The 23,238-nt window shown below is 48.5% G+C and overlaps 1 protein-coding gene across 6 annotated transcripts in view; it reads left to right on the top strand.

Moving 5' to 3' along the window:
• The window catches only part of SMC4 (structural maintenance of chromosomes 4), a 129,128-nt gene that overhangs the window by 87,402 nt on the left and 18,488 nt on the right, over positions 1 to 23,238 (top strand). For all 6 annotated transcript variants that reach the window (XM_030574664.1, XM_030574667.1, XM_030574662.1 and 3 more), the window contains 4 exons: positions 16,751 to 16,903; positions 17,058 to 17,184; positions 21,215 to 21,404; positions 22,558 to 22,702. In XM_030574664.1, coding sequence (XP_030430524.1) covers positions 16,751 to 16,903; positions 17,058 to 17,184; positions 21,215 to 21,404; positions 22,558 to 22,702 — 615 coding nt within the window. The remainder of the gene's footprint in view (positions 1 to 16,750; positions 16,904 to 17,057; positions 17,185 to 21,214; positions 21,405 to 22,557; positions 22,703 to 23,238) is intronic.

Below are 23,238 nucleotides of genomic sequence, written 5' to 3'. Positions count from 1 at the left end.
GGTATGCGCTGGGCACCGACAGGCAGGCGGCGCTGTTCGGTGATCCGCCGCTGCAGGACCAAGGCCCACAACAGTGGGGATTCTGGACACCCTGGGCATACCATCAGGCCCAGGGCCCCCAGCAGCTCCCTGCTAGACCGGCGACTGCGGAGCGTAGGGCCCCTGAAGCCTCGTTGTCTCGCCCCCCTCCCTCCCCGGAAGGGGAGGAAGGGTCCAAGCAGCAGGACTCCGCTACGGCTCCGGAGGCAGAGGCGAGGGCTGAGGAAGACCCTCAGTTAGACACTCTCGTGCCTGGGGTCTCATCTTCCTCCTCCCCGGATGAGGCGGTGGCGGGTACCTCCTCCAACAGTCCCCCCCCGCTGGATCTCAGGGCGCACCAAGACCTCCTCAGGCGCTTGGCTCAAAATCTGAGTCTGCAGGCAGAGAAGGTCTCGGAGATAGAGGATCCAATTGTAACCATCCTCTCTTCTGATGCTCCCACCAGGGTCGCCCTGCCCTTCATACGGACCATCCAGGCCAATGCCAATACCATCTGGCAGTCCCCGGCCTCCATCCCTCCGACAGCGAAAGGGGTCGAGAGGAAGTACATGGCCCCTTCTAGGGGATACGAATATCTCCATGTACACCCGACTCCGGGTTCACTGGTGGTGCAATCAGTGAACGATAGGGAGCGTCATGGCCAGGAGGCTCCAGCCCCCAAATCCAGAGAAGCCAGGCGGGTGGACCTCCTTGGCCGTAAGGTATATTCGGCTGGGGCGCTGCAGCTCAGGGTCTCCAACCAGCAGGCCCTGCTGAGCAGATATGCCTTTAATTCCTGGGTGGCAGTGGACAAATTTAAGGAGCTGCTGCCACAGGATGCTCGCCAAGAGTTTACGGCCATCTTGGACGAAGGCAAGAAGGTCGCACGCACGGCCTTACAAGCCTCCTTGGACGCTGCGGACTCGGCTGCCCGTACCCTCGCGTCAGGAGTTACGATGCGTCGCATCTCCTGGCTGCAGGTTTCCGGACTTCCGCCGGAGCTCCAGCATACCATACAGGACCTTCCTTTCGAAGGCCAGGGCCTGTTTTCTGATAAGACAGACCCCAGACTCAAGAGTCTAAAAGACAACCGGGTTATTATGCGGTCCCTCGGGATGCACACCCCCGTGACGCAGCGTAGACCCTTTAGGTTGCAACAACTGCAGCAACGTAGGCCGTTTTCCCAGTTCCGCCAGCGGCAGGACCTTTACAGGCGCCGCGGCAGGAACGGAAGGCGCAGACAGTCGGGGAACCAAGGGGGACAGAACCAAGGCTCCTCAAAACCCCCGCCTGGTCCTAAGCCTTCATTTTGAAGGTGCGCCCGAGGGCGCGGTAACAGTTTCCCCTATGGATCCTTCCCCCCCGTTTTCCAACCGCCTTTCGTTTTTCCTCCCGGCGTGGTCCCAAATAACATCGGACCGCTGGGTCTTGAGCATGGTGCAGACGGGATACCGCCTGCAGTTTGTTTCATTTCCTCCTTCCCGCCCTCCTTCCTCGTCCCTCTTCAGGGACCCCTCTCACGAGCAATTCCTTCGGCAGGAGGTGCAGACGCTCCTCAGCAAAGGAGCTATAGAGGCGGTTCCGGAAAACGAGAAAGGCAAGGGGTTTTATTCCCGCTACTTTCTGATCCCCAAGGCCAAGGGGGGCCTCAGGCCTATCCTCGACCTGCGAGAACTCAACAAATACCTCGTGAAGTTGAAGTTCCGCATGGTATCCCTGGGGACCATTATTCCATCCCTGGATCCGGGAGACTGGTACGCCGCCCTCGACATGCAGGACGCGTATTTCCACATTGCCATTTGGCCACGCCACAGACGCTTTCTCCGCTTCGTTGTGGGGGCTCTTCATTATCAGTTTGCAGTCCTCCCATTTGGCCTGTCCACGGCCCCGAGGGTGTTTACAAAATGCATGGCAATTGTCGTGGCGCATCTTCGGCGCAACCGTGTCCACGTGTTCCCTTATCTGGACGACTGGTTGATTCGGGGCACGTCGGAACAGCAAGTCAACAGCCATGTCCGCGTGATCACCGGCATGTTTGCAAGTCTGGGCCTCTTGATAAACACAGACAAGTCCACCCTGAGGCCCACTCAGAAGGTGGAATTTATCGGGGCCGTCCTGGACGCCACTGTGGGCAGGGCCTCCCTGCCTCTGCAACGGTTTCAGACCATGGCGGCGATCGTTCAACGTTTGCGGTCAGCCCCATTGACGTCAGTGAGGACATGTCTAACCCTGTTAGGCCACATGGCGGCGTGCACCTTTGTGACCGACTACGCTCGGCTCCACATGAGGCCTCTCCAGCTGTGGCTTATCAGTCATTACAGGCCGGCAAGGCAACCGTTAGACATGTTAGTCACAATCCCCCAGAAGGTCTTAGATTCTCTCGGCTGGTGGTTAGACCAGTCCGTATTATGTGCGGGTCTTCCCTTCCACCCCTCTCAGCCCTCGGTATCCCTGACAACGGATGCCTCAGACCTAGGCTGGGGGGCCCACCTAGGGGCCCTGCGGACACAGGGCCTGTGGTCCCAGGAGGAGGTGGGGCTACACATCAACATGCGGGAGTTGAGAGCGGTCCGCCTTGCTTGTCAAGCGTTCTGTCATCAGCTTCAGGGTCGTTGTGTCGCCGTGTTCACGGACAACACGACGACCATGTACTATATCAACAAGCAGGGCGGCACCAGGTCCTCCTCCCTGTGCCACGAGGCGATACGACTCTGGGACTTTTGCGTAGCCCACTCCATTCACCTCAGGGCTTCCTTCCTCCCTGGAGTACGGAACACGCTGGCGGATCGATTGAGCAGATCCTTCCTGTCACACGAGTGGTCCCTTCGCCCGGACGTCGCTCTCTCCATTTTCTGGAGGTGGGGTTATCCCCGGGTGGACCTCTTCGCGTCCAAGGGGAACAGGAAGTGCCAAGCGTTCTGCTCCTTTCAGGGCAGGGAGCCGGGGTCGATAGCGGATGCCTTCCTCATACAGTGGTCGACCCACCTGTACTATGCGTTTCCCCCGTTCCCTCTGGTCCACAAGGTCCTCCTGAAGGTACGCAGAGACAGGGCTCTCGTGATCATGGTGGCCCCGGCATGGCCCAGGCAGCACTGGTACACCATGCTGCTGGACTTGGCCATAGCCGACCCAGTTCCCCTGCCCCTTCATCCGGACCTGATTACTCAGGACCACGGGACCCTCTGTCACCCAGACCTGCAGTCGCTGCACCTAGCGGCGTGGCTCCTGCGTGGCTGACTGGTTCCGAGCTGCGCTGCTCCACGCCTGTGAGAGAGGTGCTCTTGAGCAGCAGGAAACCGTCCACAAGAGCCACATATTCGGCGAAATGGAAGCGCTTCTCCTGTTGGTGCGTAGAGAGAAATCTCCGCCCTATGGAAGTTTCGATAACCGAAATCTTAGACTACGTTTGGTCCCTCAAAGGGCAAGGTCTGGCCTTATCGTCGTTGCGAGTCCACCTAGCAGCTATCTCCACCTTTCACCCGGGTGTGGACGGTCGCTCCGTTTTTTCTCACCCGACGGTGTCGAGATTCCTGAAAGGGCTGGAACGTTTATTCCCTAACGTCCGTCCCCCTGCTCCAACCTGGGATCTTAACCTGGTGTTGTCCCGGCTCATGGGGCCCCCCTTTGAGCCGTTAGCTACTTGCTCCCTGCTCTACCTCTCTTGGAAAACTGCCTTTCTAGTGGCTATCACCTCAGCTAGACGGGTTTCGGAGCTCCGAGCTCTTGTGGTAGACCCCCCATATACGGTCTTCCACAAGGACAAGGTGCAGCTGAGACCACACCCTGCTTTTCTGCCCAAGGTGGTCTCAGCCTTCCACGTCAACCAAGAGATTTTCCTTCCGGTTTTTTTCCCAAAACCTCACTCCTCAGGCAGGGAGCAGCAGCTCCACTCGCTGGATGTCCGTAGGGCTCTCGCGTTCTACATAGAGAGGACTAAGCCCTTCCGAAAATCCCCCCAGCTTTTCGTGGCGGTAGCAGATCGTATGAAAGGGCTTCCTATCTCCTCCCAGAGGGTATCCTCTTGGGTTACGTCCTGTATCAGGACCTGTTATGACTTGGCCCATGTCCCTACGGGCCATGTGACTGCGCATTCTACCAGGGCGCAGGCGTCGTCGCTGGCTTTCCTCGCCCGCGTGCCCATCCAGGAAATCTGTCGGGCAGCGACCTGGTCATCGGTCCACACCTTTGCTTCCCACTACGCCCTGGTCCAGCAGTCGAGGGAGGATGCGGCCTTCGTTACTGCAGTGCTCCGTGCCGCGACTTCTCACTCCGACCCCACCGCCTAGGTATGGCTTGGGAGTCACCTAACTGGAATGGATGTGAGCAATCACTCGAAGAAGAAAAGACGGTTACTCACCTTTGTAACTGTTGTTCTTCGAGATGTGTTGCTCACATCCATTCCACACCCGCCCTCCTTCCCCACTGTCGGAGTAGCCGGCAAGAAGGAACTGAGGAGCGGGCGGGCCGGCAGGGGTATATATAGAGCGCCATGGCGGCGCCACTCTAGGGGGCGACCTGCCGGCCCACTGGAGTTGCTAGGGTAAAAAGTTTCCGACGAACGTGCACGCGCGGCGCGCACACCTAACTGGAATGGATGTGAGCAACACATCTCGAAGAACAACAGTTACAAAGGTGAGTAACCGTCTTATCTGATAGAGGTCTATAAAATCATGAATAGTATGGATAAAATGAATAGGGAAATGTTATTTACTTCTTCATAACACATGAACCAGGAGAAATTAATAGGCAGCAGGTTTAAAACAAACATAAGGAAGTACTTCTTCACACAATGTACAGTTACCTGTGGAATTCATAGCTAGGGGATGTGAAGGCCAAAAATATAACTGGTTTCAAAAAAGAATTAGACAAGTTCATGGAAGATAGATCCATCAGTTGCTATTAGCCAAGATAATCAGGGATGCAACCCTATGTTTTGGGTGACCCTAAGCCTCTGACTGTCAAACACTGGGACTGGGCCACGGAATGGATCACTCGATAATTGCCCTGCTCAGTTCACTCCCTCTTAAGTATCTAGCACTGACCACTGTCAGAAGACAAGATCCTGGGCTAGATAAACCATTGATCTGAACCAGTATGGCTTGCTAAGAGCAACTCAGAAGACACAGACCCTCCAGGAACTAGATTTATTTGAAAGAAAGTTCTGTTCATCAACGTTACTGCAAATAAGGCCTGGTAATTAACAATTTGTAACTGTAAAATTACCTTCCTTTCTAACTAAACTCCCACAAGACTTAATAGAGGAGTTGAAAAGCACCATTTCAGAGGATCAGGTAGTAGCGAAAACACTGCTATAGGCAGCTGTGGATGCATCAGTCATGGAGACTTGATCTATGACCACTGTAGTAACTGTGCAGAGTTTTGTGGCTGCAGGCCTCTGGCATTCTGAGAGAAGTGTAAAGTCAATTGAGGATTTACCCTTCAAAGGCACAGATTTATTTAGCGTGCACATGCATGGCTAATGCACTGTACTCCCTTAACTATTCCAGGGTTACACTCCATTGTTGCATCCAGTGAAGTGGGTTTTAGCCCACAAAAGCTTATGCCCAAATAAATTTTAGTCTCTAAGGTGCCAGAAGTACTCCCTATTCTTTTTGCTGATACAGACTAAGGCCTAGTCTACACTACGCGTTTATATTGAATTTAGCGTTAAATCGCATTAACCCTGCACCCATCCACACAACAACGCCCTTTATATCTATATAAAAGGCTTGTAATATCGATATCTGTACTCCTTCCCGACAAGGAGAGTAGCACTGAAATCGGTATTGCCATTTCAGATTAGGGTTAGTGTGGCCGCAATTCGACGGTATTGGCTTCCAGGCGCTATCCCACAGTGCACCATTGTGACCGCTCTGGAAAGCAATCTGAACTCGGATGCACTGGCCAGGTAGACAGGAAAAGCCCTGCAAACTTTTGAATTTCATTTCCTGTTTGCCCAGCGTGGAGCACCGATCAGCACAGGTGACCATGAAGTCCCAGAATCAAAAAAGAGCTCCAGCATGGACCGTATGGGAGATACTGAAGCTGATCTCTGTATAGGGAGATAGCCCAGGCGTATCACCCTGGCAGAAACCCCTTGGACATTGTAGTGACAATCCTGGCCCAGGTCTTGGACTCCCTGCTCTGGTGCCTCAATTGGCAGGTAGTTTGCAAAGGGATCCCCTTCACTGCACTGCATCGCACCCTGACACTGGTAACAGACGCATCAGACCTTGGCTGGGGAGCACACTTGGGGAACCTACGGACGCAGGGCTTGTGGTCCAGGAATGAAATGTCGCTCCACATCAACGTAAAAGAGCTCAGGGCGGTTCATCTAGCCTGCCAGACCTTTCACACTACTTTAGAAGGGCACAGCGTGACAGTTCTGACAGACAACATTACCGCCATGTTTTACATAAACAAGCAGGGTGGAGCCCGTTCCTCTCCCCTTTGCCACGAGGAGCTTCTCCTGTGGGACTTTTGTATAGTCTGCTCAGTGCAACTGGTAGTGTCATACCTTCCGGGGGAATGAAACAAGCTGGCAGACCGCCTTAGCAGGTCGTATCAATTGCACGCATGGACAATGAGATCGAATGTCCTGCAGTCGATCTTCCGGAGGTGGGAATTTCCCCAAATGGGCCTCTTGCCACCAAAGACAACAGCCAATGCCCTCAGTTTTGTTCTTTCCAGAACCACAGCCCGGGCTCGGTGGCAGATGCCTTCACGATTCCGTGGGGTGGGAACCTGAAGAACGCCTTCCCACCACTCTCGCTCATTCACAGAGACCTCCTCAAGGTCCGCAGGGTAAAAGCGGTGATGATTCTCATCGTACCAGCATTGGTTTACGACCTTGCTGGAACTGTCAGTGACTATCCTGGTTGCCCTTCTCCTGCACCGAGATCTCATCACGCAGGACAGCGGATGCCTGCTCCACCCGAACCTGCAATCTCTGCATTTCATGGCATGGAATCTCTGTAGTTGAACACTGTGGAGAGTCAGTGCTCCCTTCAGATTCATCAAATTCTTCTCAGTAGTAGGAAGCCTTCTACTAGGGCGACATATCTCACCAAGTGGAAGAGGTTTGCCTGCTGGTATGAACCAAAGCCCATTCAGCCTCTTCAGACCTCTGTCTCGGTCATACCGGAATACCTGCTGCACTTCAAACATCAAGTCCTCACCCTCTCTTCAATTAAGAGTACATCTGGCTGCCATTTCGGCCATCCACTCGAGGGGAGTCTGGGCATTCTGTGTTTTCCAGCCCCATAGTAGCCCAGTTCCTCAAAGGGCTAGAGAGGGTGTTTCCCTATTCATGCCTGCCGGTCCCTCCTTGGAACCTTAACCTGGTCCTGACTAAGCTCATGGAACCCCTTTTCGAGCCCCTAGCCTCTTGCTCTTTCAAGCACCTAGCCTTAGAAGGTGGCGTATTTTGGTTGCCATTATGTCTGCAAGGAGGGAATCAGAGCTGAGGGCCTTCACTTCGGAACCCCAGTATACAGTTTTTTATAAAGATAAAGTGCAGCTTAGGCCACACTCTAAATTCCTCCCTAAAGTAGTTTAGTTTTGCAGTTTCACATGGAACAGGACATTTGTTTGCCAGTATTTTTTTCCCAAACCACACACGTACCCGAGTCACCACAGCCTGCATACTCTTGATGTCCATAGGACCCTGGTGTTCTACCTGGAGCAAACTAGACCTTTCCGCAAGTCTACACATTTGTTCGTCGCCTTAGGAGAGAGAATGAAAGGTCTCCCTGTGTCGGCACAGCGGATATCGTGGATTGCGTCCACGCATGTTACGAGCTCGCCACGGTGCCAGCCCAGATGATCACTGCTCATTCGACCAGAGCTCAAGCGTCCTTGACAGCTTTCCTGGCGCAGGTTCCACTGCAGGAGATCTGTAAAGCAGCCACTTGGTCGTTGGTACACACACTCACAGCCCACTGCGCTGTCCATCATCAGGCCAGAGAGGACGCGGCGATCAACAGGGCTGTGCGCCAATCAATTGTTCCATGTCTCCTACCCTGTGGTAAGCTTGTGAGTGACGTAATGTATAGTGAACATGAACAATCACTCAAAGGGGTATATATGCACCAGCACGGGGCGCCGCTCTGGCGGGGGCCCCCTGCCAGCTCGACGGGAGCCACTAAGGGAAAAAGTCTCCGACATCCATGCACATGCATGCCTAATGTGTAATGAACATGAACAACACACCTTGAAGAACAACAGTTACGAAAGGGTAGGTAACCGTTTTTTTCAGACTGTCTAAAAATAACATCAGAACTGAGGGCAGATACTTCATAAAGATGTGAGGTCACGGAGTGTAACAGTCTGGATTTTGGCTGGTTGCAGCGTACCAGCAGAAACAAGAGATACAAGTATAAGAGGTTCTTCTACAAAGTAGAAAACTCTCCACAAGGAAGACTTATTCTTCTTCGAGTGCTTGCTCATATCCATTCCAATTAGGTGTGCACGCGCCGCATGCACGTTCGTCAGAGACTTTTTACCTTAGCAACAGTTGGTGGGCCGGCAGGTCGCCCCCTGGAGTGGCGCCGGTATGGCGCCTGATATATACCCCTGCCGGCCCATCCACTCCTCAGTTCCTTCTTACCGCCCGTGTCGGTCATTGGAACTGTGGAGAACGGCTTAGCTGTTCTCCACCTCCCTAGCGATTCAGTCTCTTGTATAGTATTGTGTATATAGTTCTTTTATTATAGTTCTAGTTAGTATTTAAAGTTAGTTTTTATAGTTCTGTATATAGTCAAAGAGGATCGGGGGTTCGCCCTTTCTCCTCCCCCGGTACCGGGGCCCATGCCTGGTTCACCGAGTTTCAAGCCTTGTGCGGCCTGTCATTGGCTGATGTCCACAAGAGATCCGCACGACTCCTGTCTGAAATGCCTAGGCGAATCCCACCTTGCGGACAAGTGCCGGATCTGCAAGGCGTTTAAGCCCCGGACAAAGAGGGAACGGGACATTCGCTTAAAACAGCTTTTGATGGAGGCAGCTTTGACTCCTCCATCCTCGGCACCAACTCCAGCACCAAGCATCTCTTCCGCACCGGACCACCCGGCACCGACAAAGGCTTCGCTCCCCCACCCTTCACCAGCCCAACACTCCAGCCGGCACCGCTCCCCCTCCCCGAGGAGCAAGAAGCACAAGGCTCCTGTGGCAACTCCAACTACGCCACAGTTGGAGCGTACTTCCAAGACAGACCGCCCTGCACCGTCATCTGCCGCGTCACCGATTGTCTCCGCACAGTCGATTCCAGCTTCACGGGAGCCGTTGAGTCTGGTGCCTACGAGCTCCCCAGCACACACTGTGGTTGAGCTTGTTGCTCCCTCCACGCCGGAGACCTTCTCCGTGGCGCACGACCTTATCGCTCTGACAGAGCCCGAATCGCCCCAACCCACAGCACCGCCGGTGCGGGTTATTCAGTCACTGGGCAAGCCCACCATGGTGCGGCCACGTTCACTGGGCACCACTGAACACCGTCGGTCCCGCTCCAGATCTTGAGATCACTCTCGGCCTCGTCACCGCTCAAGATCCCGGCGCCGCTCGCAGTTCCGGTACCGTTATCCACGGCACCGGTCGAGATCCTGGTCGCCGTCATGGTACTCTCGGCACCGGTCCAGACGCGGCACCGTCGTACTTACCACAGCCGATCCTGGCACGACGACATACAGCACCGATCGACCTCCCGGCACCGCACTGGTGCCAGGTCCCGATCCAGATACTGCCACGGCTCCCGGTACCGCTCACCGGCACCACGTAGAGACGAGCTCTATGGGCGCAGAGACCTGGCCCAGTCAACATCAGCTCCTCCGTGGCCATCGCGTCACCCGTCCGCCTCCTCACATGCGGACAGCGCCTCCTATGGGGGTTCAAATGCACAGGCCCACCCGGACCATGGATCACCTCAATGGTCCTTTTGGACGCCTTGGGCCTATCACCAAGCCTATGGGCCCAGCACGCTCCAGCCACTCGGAGCACCGTGCACCAGAGGCCACAGTCATCCGGCCTCCCCCCTTGGGTAAGGAGGAAGACCCTGTGCATCCCCTTGCGCAGCATGATGTTCCTGAAACGGAGGTCCCCCAGGACGAGGCTTCAGTACAAGAACCACTCATCCCTGAGTTATCTTCCTCCTCTTCCCCGGATGAGGCGGTAGCGGGCCCATCATCATCGGGGCCCCCGCCGATTGACCTTCGAGCGCATCAGGACCTTCTGCAGCATGTTGCCCAAAATATAAATCTTCGTGTAGAGGAAGTTCCTGAAGTGGAGGACCCGGTGGTTAGCATGCTATCCGCGGAAGCACTGACCAGGGTGGCCCTCCCTTTCATCAAATCGATCCAAGCCACGGCAGACACCATCTGGCAGTCCCCGGCTTCCATTCCACCCACAGCCAGGGGAGTCGAATGAAAGTACATGGTGCCGTCCAAGGGGTATGAGTACCTCTACGTGCACCCCGCCCCCTGCTCGTTGGTGGTACAATCAGTCAATGAACGGGAGCACCACGGCCAGCAAGCTCCCGCGCCAAAATCTAGAGAGGCCAGACGCATGGATTTGCTGGGCCGGAAAATCTACTATGCAGGAGGCCTTCAGCTCCGTGTGGCGAACCAGCAGGCCCTCTTAAGCCGATACAGCTACAACACCTGGGAAGCTGTCGGCAAGTTTACTGAGTTAGTTCCCCAGGACTCACGTCAGGAGTTTTCAGTTCTCCTAGAGGAGGGGAAGAGGGTCGCCAGGACCACACTGCAAGCATCTTTAGATGCCGCCGATTCGGCAGCCAGAACGCTCACATCTGGTGTAGCCATGTGGCGCATATCCTGGTTACAAGCGTCCGGCCTACCGCCTGAGCTACAATATACTATCCAAGACCTGCCATTCAACAGGCAAGGTCTTTTTCTCACAAAAGACAGATCTCAGACTACAGAATCTGAAGGACAACCGGGTTATCATGCGTTCGCTGGGAATGCACACACCCCAGACTCAGAGACTGTCCTTCCACCCACAACCCCCGCGCCCTTACCCCCCGCCTCGACCAAGACAGGATCTTGCCCGGCGATGAGGCCGCCCGAACCGCAGACGTCAGTCTGGACCTCAAGGGGGTAACAATTCCGGTCCCGCCAAACCACCGCAGGGACCTAAAGCAAACTTTTGAGAGTGCACCCGAGAGCAGTATACCAATTCCCTCCCTGGATCCTCTTCATTTTTACAACCGCCTCTACCCGTTCCTCCCGGCGTGGTCCCAGCTGACCTCGGATCGTTGAGTCCTACGCACGGTGGAGTTTGGATACCATCTTCAGTTTATTTCTCCACCCCCCTCCCACCCTCCCTTCTCGTCCCTCTTCAGGGACCCCTCTCACGAGCAACTCATCATCCAAGAGGTTCGCAAGCTATAGAGGAGGTGCCAGAGGAGTTAAGGGGCAAGGGATTTTATTCCTGGTATTTCTTAATCCCCGAGTGAAAAGGGGGCCTCTGGCCCATCCTGGACCTGCGAGGACTGAACAAATTCATCAAAAAGTTCAAGTTCTGCATGGTATCCTTAGGAACCATCATTCCTTCCCTGGATCCCGGAGATTGGTGTGCCGCTCTCGACATGAAGAACGCATATTTCCACATTGCAATTTATCCTCCGCACAGGAGGTATCTGCGCTTTGTGGTAAATCAGGGTCACTACCAGTTTACTGTCCTTCCCTTTGGTCTCTCCTTGGCCCGTCGGGTCTTCACCAAGTGTATGGCGGTCGTCGCTGCCTCCCTACGCCGTCGTCGAATACACATCTTCTCTTACCTAGACGACTGGCTTATCCGAGGGACTTCGGAGGCGCAGGTGCTCGGCCACGTTGCTATCATCAGGGAGCTGTTTGTGAGTCTAGGGTTGACCATCAACTTGGACAAGTCCACTCTGGTGCCTACGCAGAGGATAGAGTTTATCGGGGCAATGCTGGACTCCAACCTTGCAACAGCCAGCTTACCCCTGCACCAGTTCCAAACCATAGTCTCCCTGGTCAAAAGTCTGCAAAGCTTTCCAACCACTTCTGCTCGTACTTGCCTCGCTCACCTGGGGCACATGGCTGCATGCACTTTCGTCACGAGGCATGCAAGACTGCGCATGCGCCCTCTGCAAACCTGAATCGCGTCGGTCTATCAGCCAGGCAGGGACGCCATAGACACAATCCTGACAATTCCGCCGGATGTTCTAGGCTCACTCGACTGGTGGACAATGTCATCCCGAGTGTGTGCGGGCCTGCCGTTTCATCCTCCTCAGCCCTCCATGTCCCTAACAACGGACGCGTCCTCGCTGGGCTGGGGTGCCCACCTAGGGCTCCTGCGCACCCAAGGCCTTTGGTCACCACAGGAGCTGACGCTCCACATCAATGTGCGAGAGCTGAGAGCGGTCCGATTGGCATGCCAAGCGTTTCAGCGCCATTTACACGGCCGTTGTGTTGCGGTGTTCATGGACAACACAACGGCCATGTATTACATCAACAAGCAGGGCAGGACCCGGGCCTCCCCTCTGTGCCAGGAAGCAATACGCCTGTGGGACTTTTGTATAGCCCACTCCATACATCTAGTGGCCTCCTTTCTCCCGGGGGTACGGAACACCCTCGCGGATCACCTGAGCAGATCCTTTCTATCCCACGAATGGTCCATCCGTCCGGACGTTCTTTATTCAATTTTCCGGAGGAGGGGATTTCCCCACATAGACCTGTTTGCAGCCAGAATGAACAGGAAATGCCAGGTGTTCTGCTCTCTACGGGGTCGCTCCCCGGGCTCCCTGTCGGACGCGTTCCTGATCTCGTGGACGGGCCGCCTCTGTTATGCCTTTCCACCCTTCCCTCTCGTCCACCAAGTCCTGCTCAAACTCCGAAGGGAAAGAGCTCGCCTCGTCCTGATCGCTCCGGCTTGGCCGAGGCAGCCCTGGTACACCATGCTGCTCAACCTGTCCCAGGCAGACCCAATTCCCCTGCCTCTTTGGCCGGACCTGATCACACAAGACTTTGGCAGGATGCGCCATCCGGACCTGCAGTCCCTCCATCTGACTGCATGGCTCCTGTCTGGTTAAACCACTCGGAGTTGCGCTGTTCTGCCGCAGTACAGCAGGTGTTGCTGGCTAGCAGGAAGCCCTCCACGCGGTCAGCCTACCTCGCAAAATGGAAGCGCTTCTGCCACTGGTGTAACCAGCACGGCCATTCTCCGCATTCCGCATTAGTCCCCACTATTCTGGACTACGTGTGGTCTCTCAAACAGCGGGATTGGCGATCTCCTCTCTACGAGTACATCTGGCGGCTATATCCATCTTCCATCCGGGCGAAGCTGGCAGTTCTGTTTTTTCTCACCCTATAGTGTTGAGATTCCTCAAGGGCTTGGAATGACTATACCCACAGGTCAAACGGCCTACCCCTACCTGGGACCTGAACCTTGTCTTAACCAGGCTTATGGGGCCCCCTTTCGAGCCTTTGGCCACATGCTCGCTGCTGTACCTGTCCTGGAAAGTACTTTCCTAGTCGCTATCACCTCGGCTAGACGAGTCTCAGAGCTTCGTGCACTGACTGTGGATCCTCCATATACTGTGTTCTATAAGGACAAGGTACAGCTGCGACCGCACCAGGCATTCCTCCCTAAGGTCATCTCTGCCTTTCATGTTAACCAGGACTTCTTCCTGCCAGTCTTTTGTCCAAAGCTGCATTCATCGCGACAAGAGCAACAGCTCCATTCTTTGGATGTCCGAAGGGCTCTCGCCTTCTACATCGAGAGGACCAAGCCCTTCCGCCGCTCGCCCCAACTCTTTGTGGCGGAACGTATGAAGGGCATGGCAATCTCCTCTCAGCGTATTGCATCTTGGGTGACATCCTGTATTCAGACATGCTACGACTTAGCTCATGTTCCGACTGGCCATCTTACCGCCCATTCCACTCGGGCTCAAGCCTCATCTGCCGCGTTTTTGGCCCATGTTCCCATACAGGAAATCTGCCGCGCAGCCACCTGGTCTTCCATCCACACCTTTGCATTGCAGTATGCGTTGGTCCAGCAGGCTAGAGACGATGCCGCCTTCAGCTCAGCGGTTTTACATTCTGCAACATCTCGCTCCGACCCCACCGCCTAGGTAAGGCTTGGGAATCATCTAATTGGAATGGATATGAGCAAGCACTCGAAGAAGAAAAGACGGTTACCTTTGTAACTGTTGTTCTTCGAGATGGGTTGCTCATATCCATTCCACACCTGCCCTCCTTCCCCACTGTCGGAGTAGCTGGCAAGAAGTAACTAGAGCGGATGGGCCAGCAGGGGTATATATCAGGCGCCATACCGGCGCCACTCCAGGTGGTGACCTGCCGGCCCACCAAGTGTTGCTAGGGTAAAAATTCTCCAACGAACATGCACGCGGCGTGCGCACACCTAATTGGAATGGATATGAGCAACACATCTCGAAGAACAACAGTTACAAAGGTGAGTAACCGTCTTTTCCTCTGTATTCTAAATATTTCAGTTTAGACTGTCCAACGCAACCTGGATCACTTGAAGGCCCCTACATCCAAAATTCTTGACTACAGTTTGGATTCACATTCTGTTACATCACAGTCCACCTTGGAACATTATCGGTATGCCACCCTCCCTTGTTGTCATATTCTTTTTTTTTCCTCACCTCTCTATCTAGATTTCTAAAGGGGTTGCTACACATTCACCCCCTAGTGATAGAAGAACCTCAGACACGGGATCTCAGTATTGTCCTTACAAGCCTTATGGAGTCCCCCCTTTGAGCTTCTTTCTGAATGTTATTTATACCGCTTTACTCTCAAGACAGACTTTTTAGTTGCCATTACATTAGCCAGAAAGGTCAGCAAACTGTAAGCTCTTGGGACTAACCTTTACTCAACATTCCACAGAAATGAGGCGGTGTTGACATCATCCCAAATTTATTCCCAAAGTTGTGTCAGACTTTCATTGGAACCAATTTATTTATTTACCTGTTTCCTTTCCAAAACTCCATTCCTTCCCAGGAGATAAACTCCACATCTTGGACATTTCAAGTTCTTTGTTATATTACATTGATTGGACATAGTCTTTCAGACTGTGTGCTTGTATTTCTTTTTCTATATCTGGTGCTTCTAGGGGTCAAATTGTCTCCTCTCCAAGATTATCAACATTGATATACAGTACATAACACATATGTCATATGGTTGATGTATCTTTCCCTCCACATATTAAAGATCGCTCCACTAGAGTATACTTTACATCTTCTCCATGCTTCAGGAACATCCCCATATCTGAAATTTGCAAGGCAGCTATGTGAAGTACTCCCTTTACTTTTAAGTATCAGATGCACGAAAGCTCATGCTCCAAAACGTCTGTTAGTCTATAAGGTGCCACAGGATTCTTTGCTGCCTTTACTTTTAAACACTTACCATTCAACCTGGCCACAAGATCAGATGCCAATTTTGGTATGGTGGAAGGGTTTAGCCAGTGGTGGTGAGGATTCCTCAGTCCTACCTTTCTGGTGGACACTACTGATCAATCAGTTAGTGGAATCCACACAGACAGATACTTGAGGGGAAAAAAAATGTTACTTACCTTTATAATAACAGGTTGTTCAATATGTCATCTGTGTGGCTCCCATGACCTGACTTCCATGCCCACTTTTTTGGAATCGTCCTTGTATAGGATTCTGAATTATCAATGGGAGAGTTGCAGACGCTCTTCCCTTTATGCCCTTAAGGTGGGGGTGAATATAAGGACATGCATTGCCCAAGAACCTCATGCACATGCACCTAGATGGTATCCACACTGATGACCAACTGAAGAGCCACAATTAAGGGGAATCTGAAAGAAACCCCTTATTAAATAGCCATTATTTACCATTCTCTGGCTCTCCATTCTTTTTCTCTGATTTTAATGCCTCTTGTGCTCCCTTTGTGTAGGAGACTTAATTTTACATATTAATTATGTGTTTTATTCTGCTGTCTCTATTATTCTCACACCAAGCTGGCTGCTCTTTATATCCTCATCTTTGGCCTTATTGTATATTCCCTACCTCAGGTACTGTGCTGCCTAGTGATTTTTAGAAAATCTTTGGACTAAAGACTGTTTTATTAACTAAGGGGTTGTCTATAGATAAATCTACACAAATTCAGTTACAGCTGTTCAAAACCTCTTGTGGGGATTCTCATTTTGATTTATCTTAAACCTATTCCTAATCAACTCTAAGCCAAACCAAAGTAAGCCTGGTTTAAACTGACATAAATGTCCACACAATCTCTTAACCCAATTCAACTTAATCTGCTTGAAATAATACCTTTATTACAAACCAGTGCAATTATGTGTGTAGACAAGTCCTCATTCTTTCCTTTTTCAGGGCTGCCTTCTTTTCCAAACAGTTTTACTGTTTTCTCATCAACCCTTTTTCCACCATCCCATGTCAAGCCTTCTCTAGTGTCATCTATTTATAACCTTCCTCCCTGCCTCAAACATTCTACCAAGAAGTCTTCTTCAGTTTCCTCCTCTTACTATTCTGTCTCCTCTTTTGCTGTCTGAATCTCTGTCTCCTCAGCAATAATCTTTCTTGTTTGTTCTTCCCTGAACTTTTGTTCCAGGTTTTCTGTTGAGTTTCTTTTGTTTTTAGGAGATTATAAATTTTTCTGGGGTCTGGGTCTTGTTGTGTTGTACATCTCAGTTTAAAGAGGTGGTGCTATATAAATGATTTTTGTAATCAATAACTGTTATATAACTTGTATGTTTATAGGCCAATAAAATGGAATCTCAGCTGCAAAAGGATTCCATAAAAGCAATGCAGTATCAAGAAGAGAGAGTGCAACTTGAAGAAGCCATAGTAAAATTGCGTGTGTGTGTCCAGGAAATGAAAAACACTTTAGAAAAGTATACTGCGAGTATCCAGGTAAATATGTTTTAGTGAGAGGTGCTAAGTATCCCCATAGTTAAGGCTGAAAGTAGATTGCCATTATATTAACTTTGACAACTCCTACATCCCTGGCTAACATGAAAAGTCTTTCATTTTTAGTATAGTATTCTAACAGTATTCTATTTTGTAGAGTTTATCAGAACAAGAAGTTCATTTGAAGGTCCAAGTTAAAGAACTTGAAGCTAATGTAATTGCTGCTGCTCCTGACAAAAACAAACAGAAACAGCTAGAAAAAAACCTTAATACTTTAAAAAAAGGTATGTTTTATTTTAGTTCTAGATGCAAACTATAGTAAAGTCCACTTACCAATCATGACTGGGGAGAATTTTATAGCTTGTTTTGTTCAGATTGGCCAATGATATAAAAAAAAAACTTTGAGACACATTCTCTTCTCCCAGTGCTGTTTTACAGGAATACTTTTAGGTAAAGTCCTTTTCTTACTGTTTTTACTTACTGTTTTCTTGCTGTTACTTTCAGTTGTTCATTTTCACATCTAATTTAGGATCTTTACCACCAAGAACTGTGTTGTAGGTAACTTATTTAAATGGTTGAAACATAATTTGTGTTGTATTTTTGCTGATATTTCTTAATAATGTTGAGGTTTATTAATCCAAAAATTAATATGAAAAAGTCAAATCTTTTTTGTTGTTGTTTTTACTTTAATTCAGTTGCACGACACTTTATATGATTGATTGTTGTGCACACCATCACAAGCAATTCAGATCATAGTTTTCGGCAAGCAAACTATGCCTCAACCCTGGACAATAGTGACTCAAAAAGTTTGAAAAATTATGGTTTTGTACAGAACTTGATAAAGAATCGCCTTAATCACAATCACTGGACTTTATTCTTTATTTTTGTATAAACCTATTCAGTATAAAATACATAAAATTATATAGTTTTGCTATTTATGAAGAAATGTGTATCTTAAAATACAGGAATGTTTAATTGCCTTCATTTTTCCAACTGAAGAAACAAAACAGTAAACATGATTATTTTCATGTAATCTTTTGGTTTTGGTATAAAATAAGGAGTACATGTTAAAAACTTGACAGTTCTTCTTTTAATATTTTTTCTTTCATGACACTGCCTTCACAAAACCATACTCTAGGAGACACATGGCTGTCCAGATGGCCACAGTACTTTTTTTGAGCGGTATTGGTAGCAGGGGCGCATGCACGCATTTTTGTACCCATATATTCTACTGACAGAGGACAGAATTACGCCACCTCTAACTATCCCTCAGTTCTTTTTCTTCTGCCAGTTGGTGTAGACATGAAAACTTGCTTCCTCTCCCTTGCACAGAATCACTAGCTTGTTTTTCTTCTAAGTAGCTAATAAAAGTTTGTTATAGAATTAGGGTAAGATTTTCAAAAAATTGATAAATTCTCAGAATGGAGAGGGGTAAGAAGTGGTGTTCCCCAAAGGTCAGTCCTGGGACCAGTCCTGTTCAACTTATTCATAAATGATCTGGAGAAGGGTAAAAAGTGAGGTGGCAGAGTTCGCAGATGATACTAAACTGCTCAAGTTAGATAAGACCAAAGCAGACTGTGAAGAACTTCAGAAAGATCTCACAAATCTAAGGATTGGGCAACAAAATGGCAAATGAAATTTAATGTGGATAAATGTAAAGTAATGCACACTGGGAGAAATAACCCGTCCTATATATACAATATGATGGGGGCTAATTTAGCTACAACAAATCAGGAAACAGATCTTGGCATCAGCGTGGATAGTTCTCTGAAAACATCCACGCAGTGTGCAGCAGTGGTCAAAAAAGCAAACCGGATGTTAGGAATCATTTAAAAAGGAGATAGAAAATAAGACAGCGAGTATCTTATTGCCATGGTATAAATCCATGATACACCTACATCTTGAATACTGCATGCCAGTGTGGTCTCCTCATCTCAAAAAAGATATACTGGCATTAGAAAAGGTTCAGAGAAGGGCAACTAAAATAATTAGGGGTTTGGACCAGGTCCCATATGAGGAGAGATTAAAGAGGCTAGGACTTTTCATCTTGGAAAAGAAGAGACTAAGGGGGGATATAATAGAGGTATATAAAATGATGAGTGATTGAGAGAAAGTAAATAAGGAAACATTATTTACTTGCTCCCATAATACAAGAACTCTAAGGGCCACCAAATGAAATTAATGGGCAGCAGGTTTAAAACAAATAAAAGTAAGTAGTTCTTCACACAGCACACAGTCAACTTGTGGAACTCCTTACCTGAGGAGGTTGTGAAGGCTAGGACTATAACAGTGTTTAAAAGAGAACTGGGTAAATTCATGGAGGTTAAGTCCATTAATGGCTGTTAGCCAGGATGGATAAGAATGGTGTCCCTAGCCTCTTTGTCAGGGAGTGGAGATGGATGGCAGGAGAGAGATCACTTGATCATTGCCTGCTGGGTTCACTCCCTCTGGGGCACCTGTCATTGGCCACTGTTAGTAGACAGGATACTGGGCTAGATGGACCTTTGGTCTGACCAGTACAGCCATTCTAATGTTCTTATGATACCCTAAAATTAGGCTCCTAAGTCGGCGCTTAAATAAGAGGTCTGATTTTCAAAGGTGCTTAGTACTTTAGCGCTCCTATTGAAATCTAAGTGAAAACTGTTCTGGAGATTCTCTCAGGTCAGAGACCTTGAACCAGTATGCAATGATATTGGCCCTTTCCTTTAAAACTACAAAATTGTGATTAGCAACAGCTAGTATTTATTTGGCTGCTATCTCAGCATATCACACTGTTTTGAAAGAGGTCTCTTGATATTTATTTGTCCACCCTTTTGTGAAGAGTTCTTTAAAGGTCTTATAAATCTGTACCCTTCTGCTCATGAACTGTTTGGTCCCCAACATCTAAATTTGTTTTTGAATAGGCTTACAAAAGAGCCCTTTCAGTCTGTTGGATCTTGCTCTCTTACCACTTCCTACACTGTCACTTTCTTAGCCATTACTTTGGACAGGGGAGTCTTGTAGTTGGATGCACTATTGGCAGGTTTTTTTAAGAGAGCAAAGCTGCTCCTGGATCTGGCCCCACATTTGTAACAAAGATTGTTTCTGGTTTTTATTTCAATCACTGTCTCCACTGATATCTTTACAAAGCCACAATCATCCTGGAGAAAGTGGCGTTACACACCTGGATAGTAAGAGAGCTTTTGGCTACTGCTTAGAATTCTTAAACTCTTAACAGATTATCATTGTGACCTCTGGAGAAAACTAAGGGGCAGCCAGCTTGACCAAAGGATATCTAACTGGTTAAGGCTTTGTATTTAATCCTGCTAGAAGAGCTAGTTGACTTAGAACAGTGGTTAGCTATCCTGGCAAGCAGAACTACAGAAGCTTAGAACAGGCATGGGTATGATGCATAACCAGAGGGGTTAAGGGAAAGGGGGATCAGTGCTATAGTTGCTGTAAGTTTGTATGGAAGTTAAAGGTGGAGTTCTGAATAGAAATTATAGATGCCAGAAGGAGCTGGTGAGCTTTCTTGGCTGAAAATTAGGTTGGTAGTCTGATGAGAGCCCTAAAGCTGGCTATGGACTCTGGCCACATAGGAGAGCAGATAGTAAAAGTGGAAAGGCTCAGGAGATGTACTGTTTCTTTCAGCTGAGTTCAACTCCTTTTTTGGTAGCAGTTGTATGTTTATTAAAAACTCTTCATATTTTTGGACATAGATGGCTTTATATTCAATACACAATTCTGTGGTATCTAAATATGGGCTGCCGATGTTCAAAAAAAGTTTAAATATATTAAAAACTACTGAATAAGGGCTAATTATTAGTTCTTTCAGTGCTAGCCTCTTCCAAACTTTGACAGTCAAATGAATGCAGAAGATAATACTTATGGTATTGTTTGGAAGGTTATTAACAAGGGTTTTATGTAGCCACATAATGCATCCAAGGACAGTGATGCAGTAATGGATTGTGGCTAGGTCTGCATTAGAAACTTTTGCCAGTGTAGTAATGTCTGCTAGAGGTGTGACCTTCTTTTGTGACATTTCTACAGGGGCATAAGTGTTTTTGGCTTATGTACATTATTTTGTTCAGGGAACTGGTATAAGCCATACTGGCAAAAGCACTTTTTTTACTATATAACCTATGTGAACATGAGGAGGGCTTGCTTGTATAGGTATGTCAGCAGACCTCTAATTTAGACTTAGCATGTTTGTTTTTAGCACTGAAAATAATAATGTGAACTGATTTGAAAATTAAATTCAGTTCTCCTGTTAAAAATATTAAATTGCTATCATTTTTGTTTAACAATCTCATTCTCAAACTTTTGTATTGACAGATTATGAGAGTGTTGCTGAAAAGGCTAGTAAAGTGGAACATGAAGTTAAAAGATTACATAATCTCATAATTGAGATCAATAATCATAAACTTAAAGCTCAGCAAGACAAACTTGATAAGATAAACAAGGAAATAGATGAATGTGCCTCTGCTATTACTAAAGCCCATGTGGCAATCAAGACTGCAGACAGGTAAACACTCTTGTGAGCTCAAGTTAACACATCATCACTAAGACTGTAGTGGTGATATGCTTTTATGTTGGTCACTTCAAAAACGTGAATCTCTTGTTCCTAAGGTTTGTCAGCTTAGGGGTCATGACCACCTTCTCTTTCTTTTAGAAGGAAGGGAGTTGGGAGGGACATGCACTTTCTGTCTTCTAACATGGGGCTGATTGTGATAGAGAGAGAGTGAGAACCACTACCCTAACAAATAGGTTAGTAGTATACTGATGTTATAGAAAACCTCTACACATCAGTTTTTCTAAGTCAACTGCCTGTGCTGTGGCCTCATGAGTGAGTCATTTTTAGTGTCAATTAGAATCAGATTCTCTGCTTCCCAGTCTAGTGTTTAGTTTATGGCAAATACTTTAATGCATTCACTGGAAATACAAAAACATCCTTCCAACTGCAGCCGAGTTTTATAAACTGTTCACCAGCGTTTTTTAATCTATATTGATGGTAATTCACCATTTTGAATAGATATGGCTAGTGTCATTGGTGTCTGCAGCACACTTATTAACCAACAGGTCCTTGACTAAAACCTCGTTGAATTCAAAATATTAATGTCTCCCAATTGGAGTCCCTCATACCAAACATGGCTGCCTCACAGGAAAAAAAGAAACGTAATTTTTGTACATTATTACAACAATGACTTTTTAGTTATCTGATACAAATGGCAACCTCAGTTGTTTTTCTATAATCATTTGCCTATAATGAACGAATGTACAAAATGTTAAGATGCAAGTTCACTTGAACAACTGAAAACTGAAAAGGCTGATCTTTTGGTGACCTCTGCAAGAAAAAAAATGGGGATATGTTGTATACTCAGCAATCCATAACACATGCATACACCAAATGTCAAGATTCTAGCTCAGTGAGAACACAAATTAATCCTATTATAAGCATCTGTTGTAGGTATGGATTCAGGAAGGAAGACCCCATTTATTATAGTAATTCCCAGGGATAAAAATTGGGGTGTAAATAATAAAGTAATCCTTACCTGTTCATGATTACGTATAGCACACATTTTCTCTGTAAACAAGACTAATTGTGCGCTCCAGACCTTTACATTTTTACCATAATTGTAAGTTAATAAGCAAACCTCTTAAATACCTATTTTATTCAGAAATCTGAAAAAATCAGAAGAATCTGTCCTTCGAACTGAGAAGGAAATTGGAGATAATGAAAAGGAAATGAAAGATCTAACAGAAGAGTTAACAACATTGGAAGAGAAAGCTACTGAAGTTATGAATAACTGCAAACAAGCTGAAGTAGGTGTAATATTGGTTCTTCGTACTTCTTCCAAAAGGATGTACTTCACAGGACTAATAACTACTTCTTCGAGTGATTGCTCATATCCATTCCAGTTAGGTGTGCACGCACCGCGTGCACGTTCATCGGAAGATTTTTACCCTAGTAACACTCAGTGGGTTGGCTGGGCGCCCCCTGGAGTGGCGCCGCCATTGTGCCGGATATATACCCCTGCCGACCCAACTGCCCCTCAGTTCCTTCTTACCGCCTGTGTCGGTTGTTGGAACAGTGGAGTGCGGCTTAGCTGATCTCCACCTCCCTAGCTACTCGTAGTTTTCTCGTTATTGTGTATATAGTTCACATTTTTATACTTATAGTTAATTATTTTCTTTAACATAGTTAGTGTATATAGTTAAGAGGGGTTCGGGAATTAGCCCCTTCCCCTCACCCGGTGCCGGGGCCCATGCCCAGTTCACCGGGTTTCAAACCATGCTCGGCCTGTCACAAGCCGATGCCCTACAGGAGATCCTCACGACTCCTGCCTTAAGTGCCTCAG

Source organism: Gopherus evgoodei, chromosome 9 (assembly GCF_007399415.2).
Source record: "Gopherus evgoodei ecotype Sinaloan lineage chromosome 9, rGopEvg1_v1.p, whole genome shotgun sequence".
Lineage (NCBI taxonomy): Eukaryota > Metazoa > Chordata > Testudines > Testudinidae > Gopherus > Gopherus evgoodei.
Note: the sequence above shows the minus strand (reverse complement) of the source record. Positions and strands in the feature narration are given on the sequence as shown.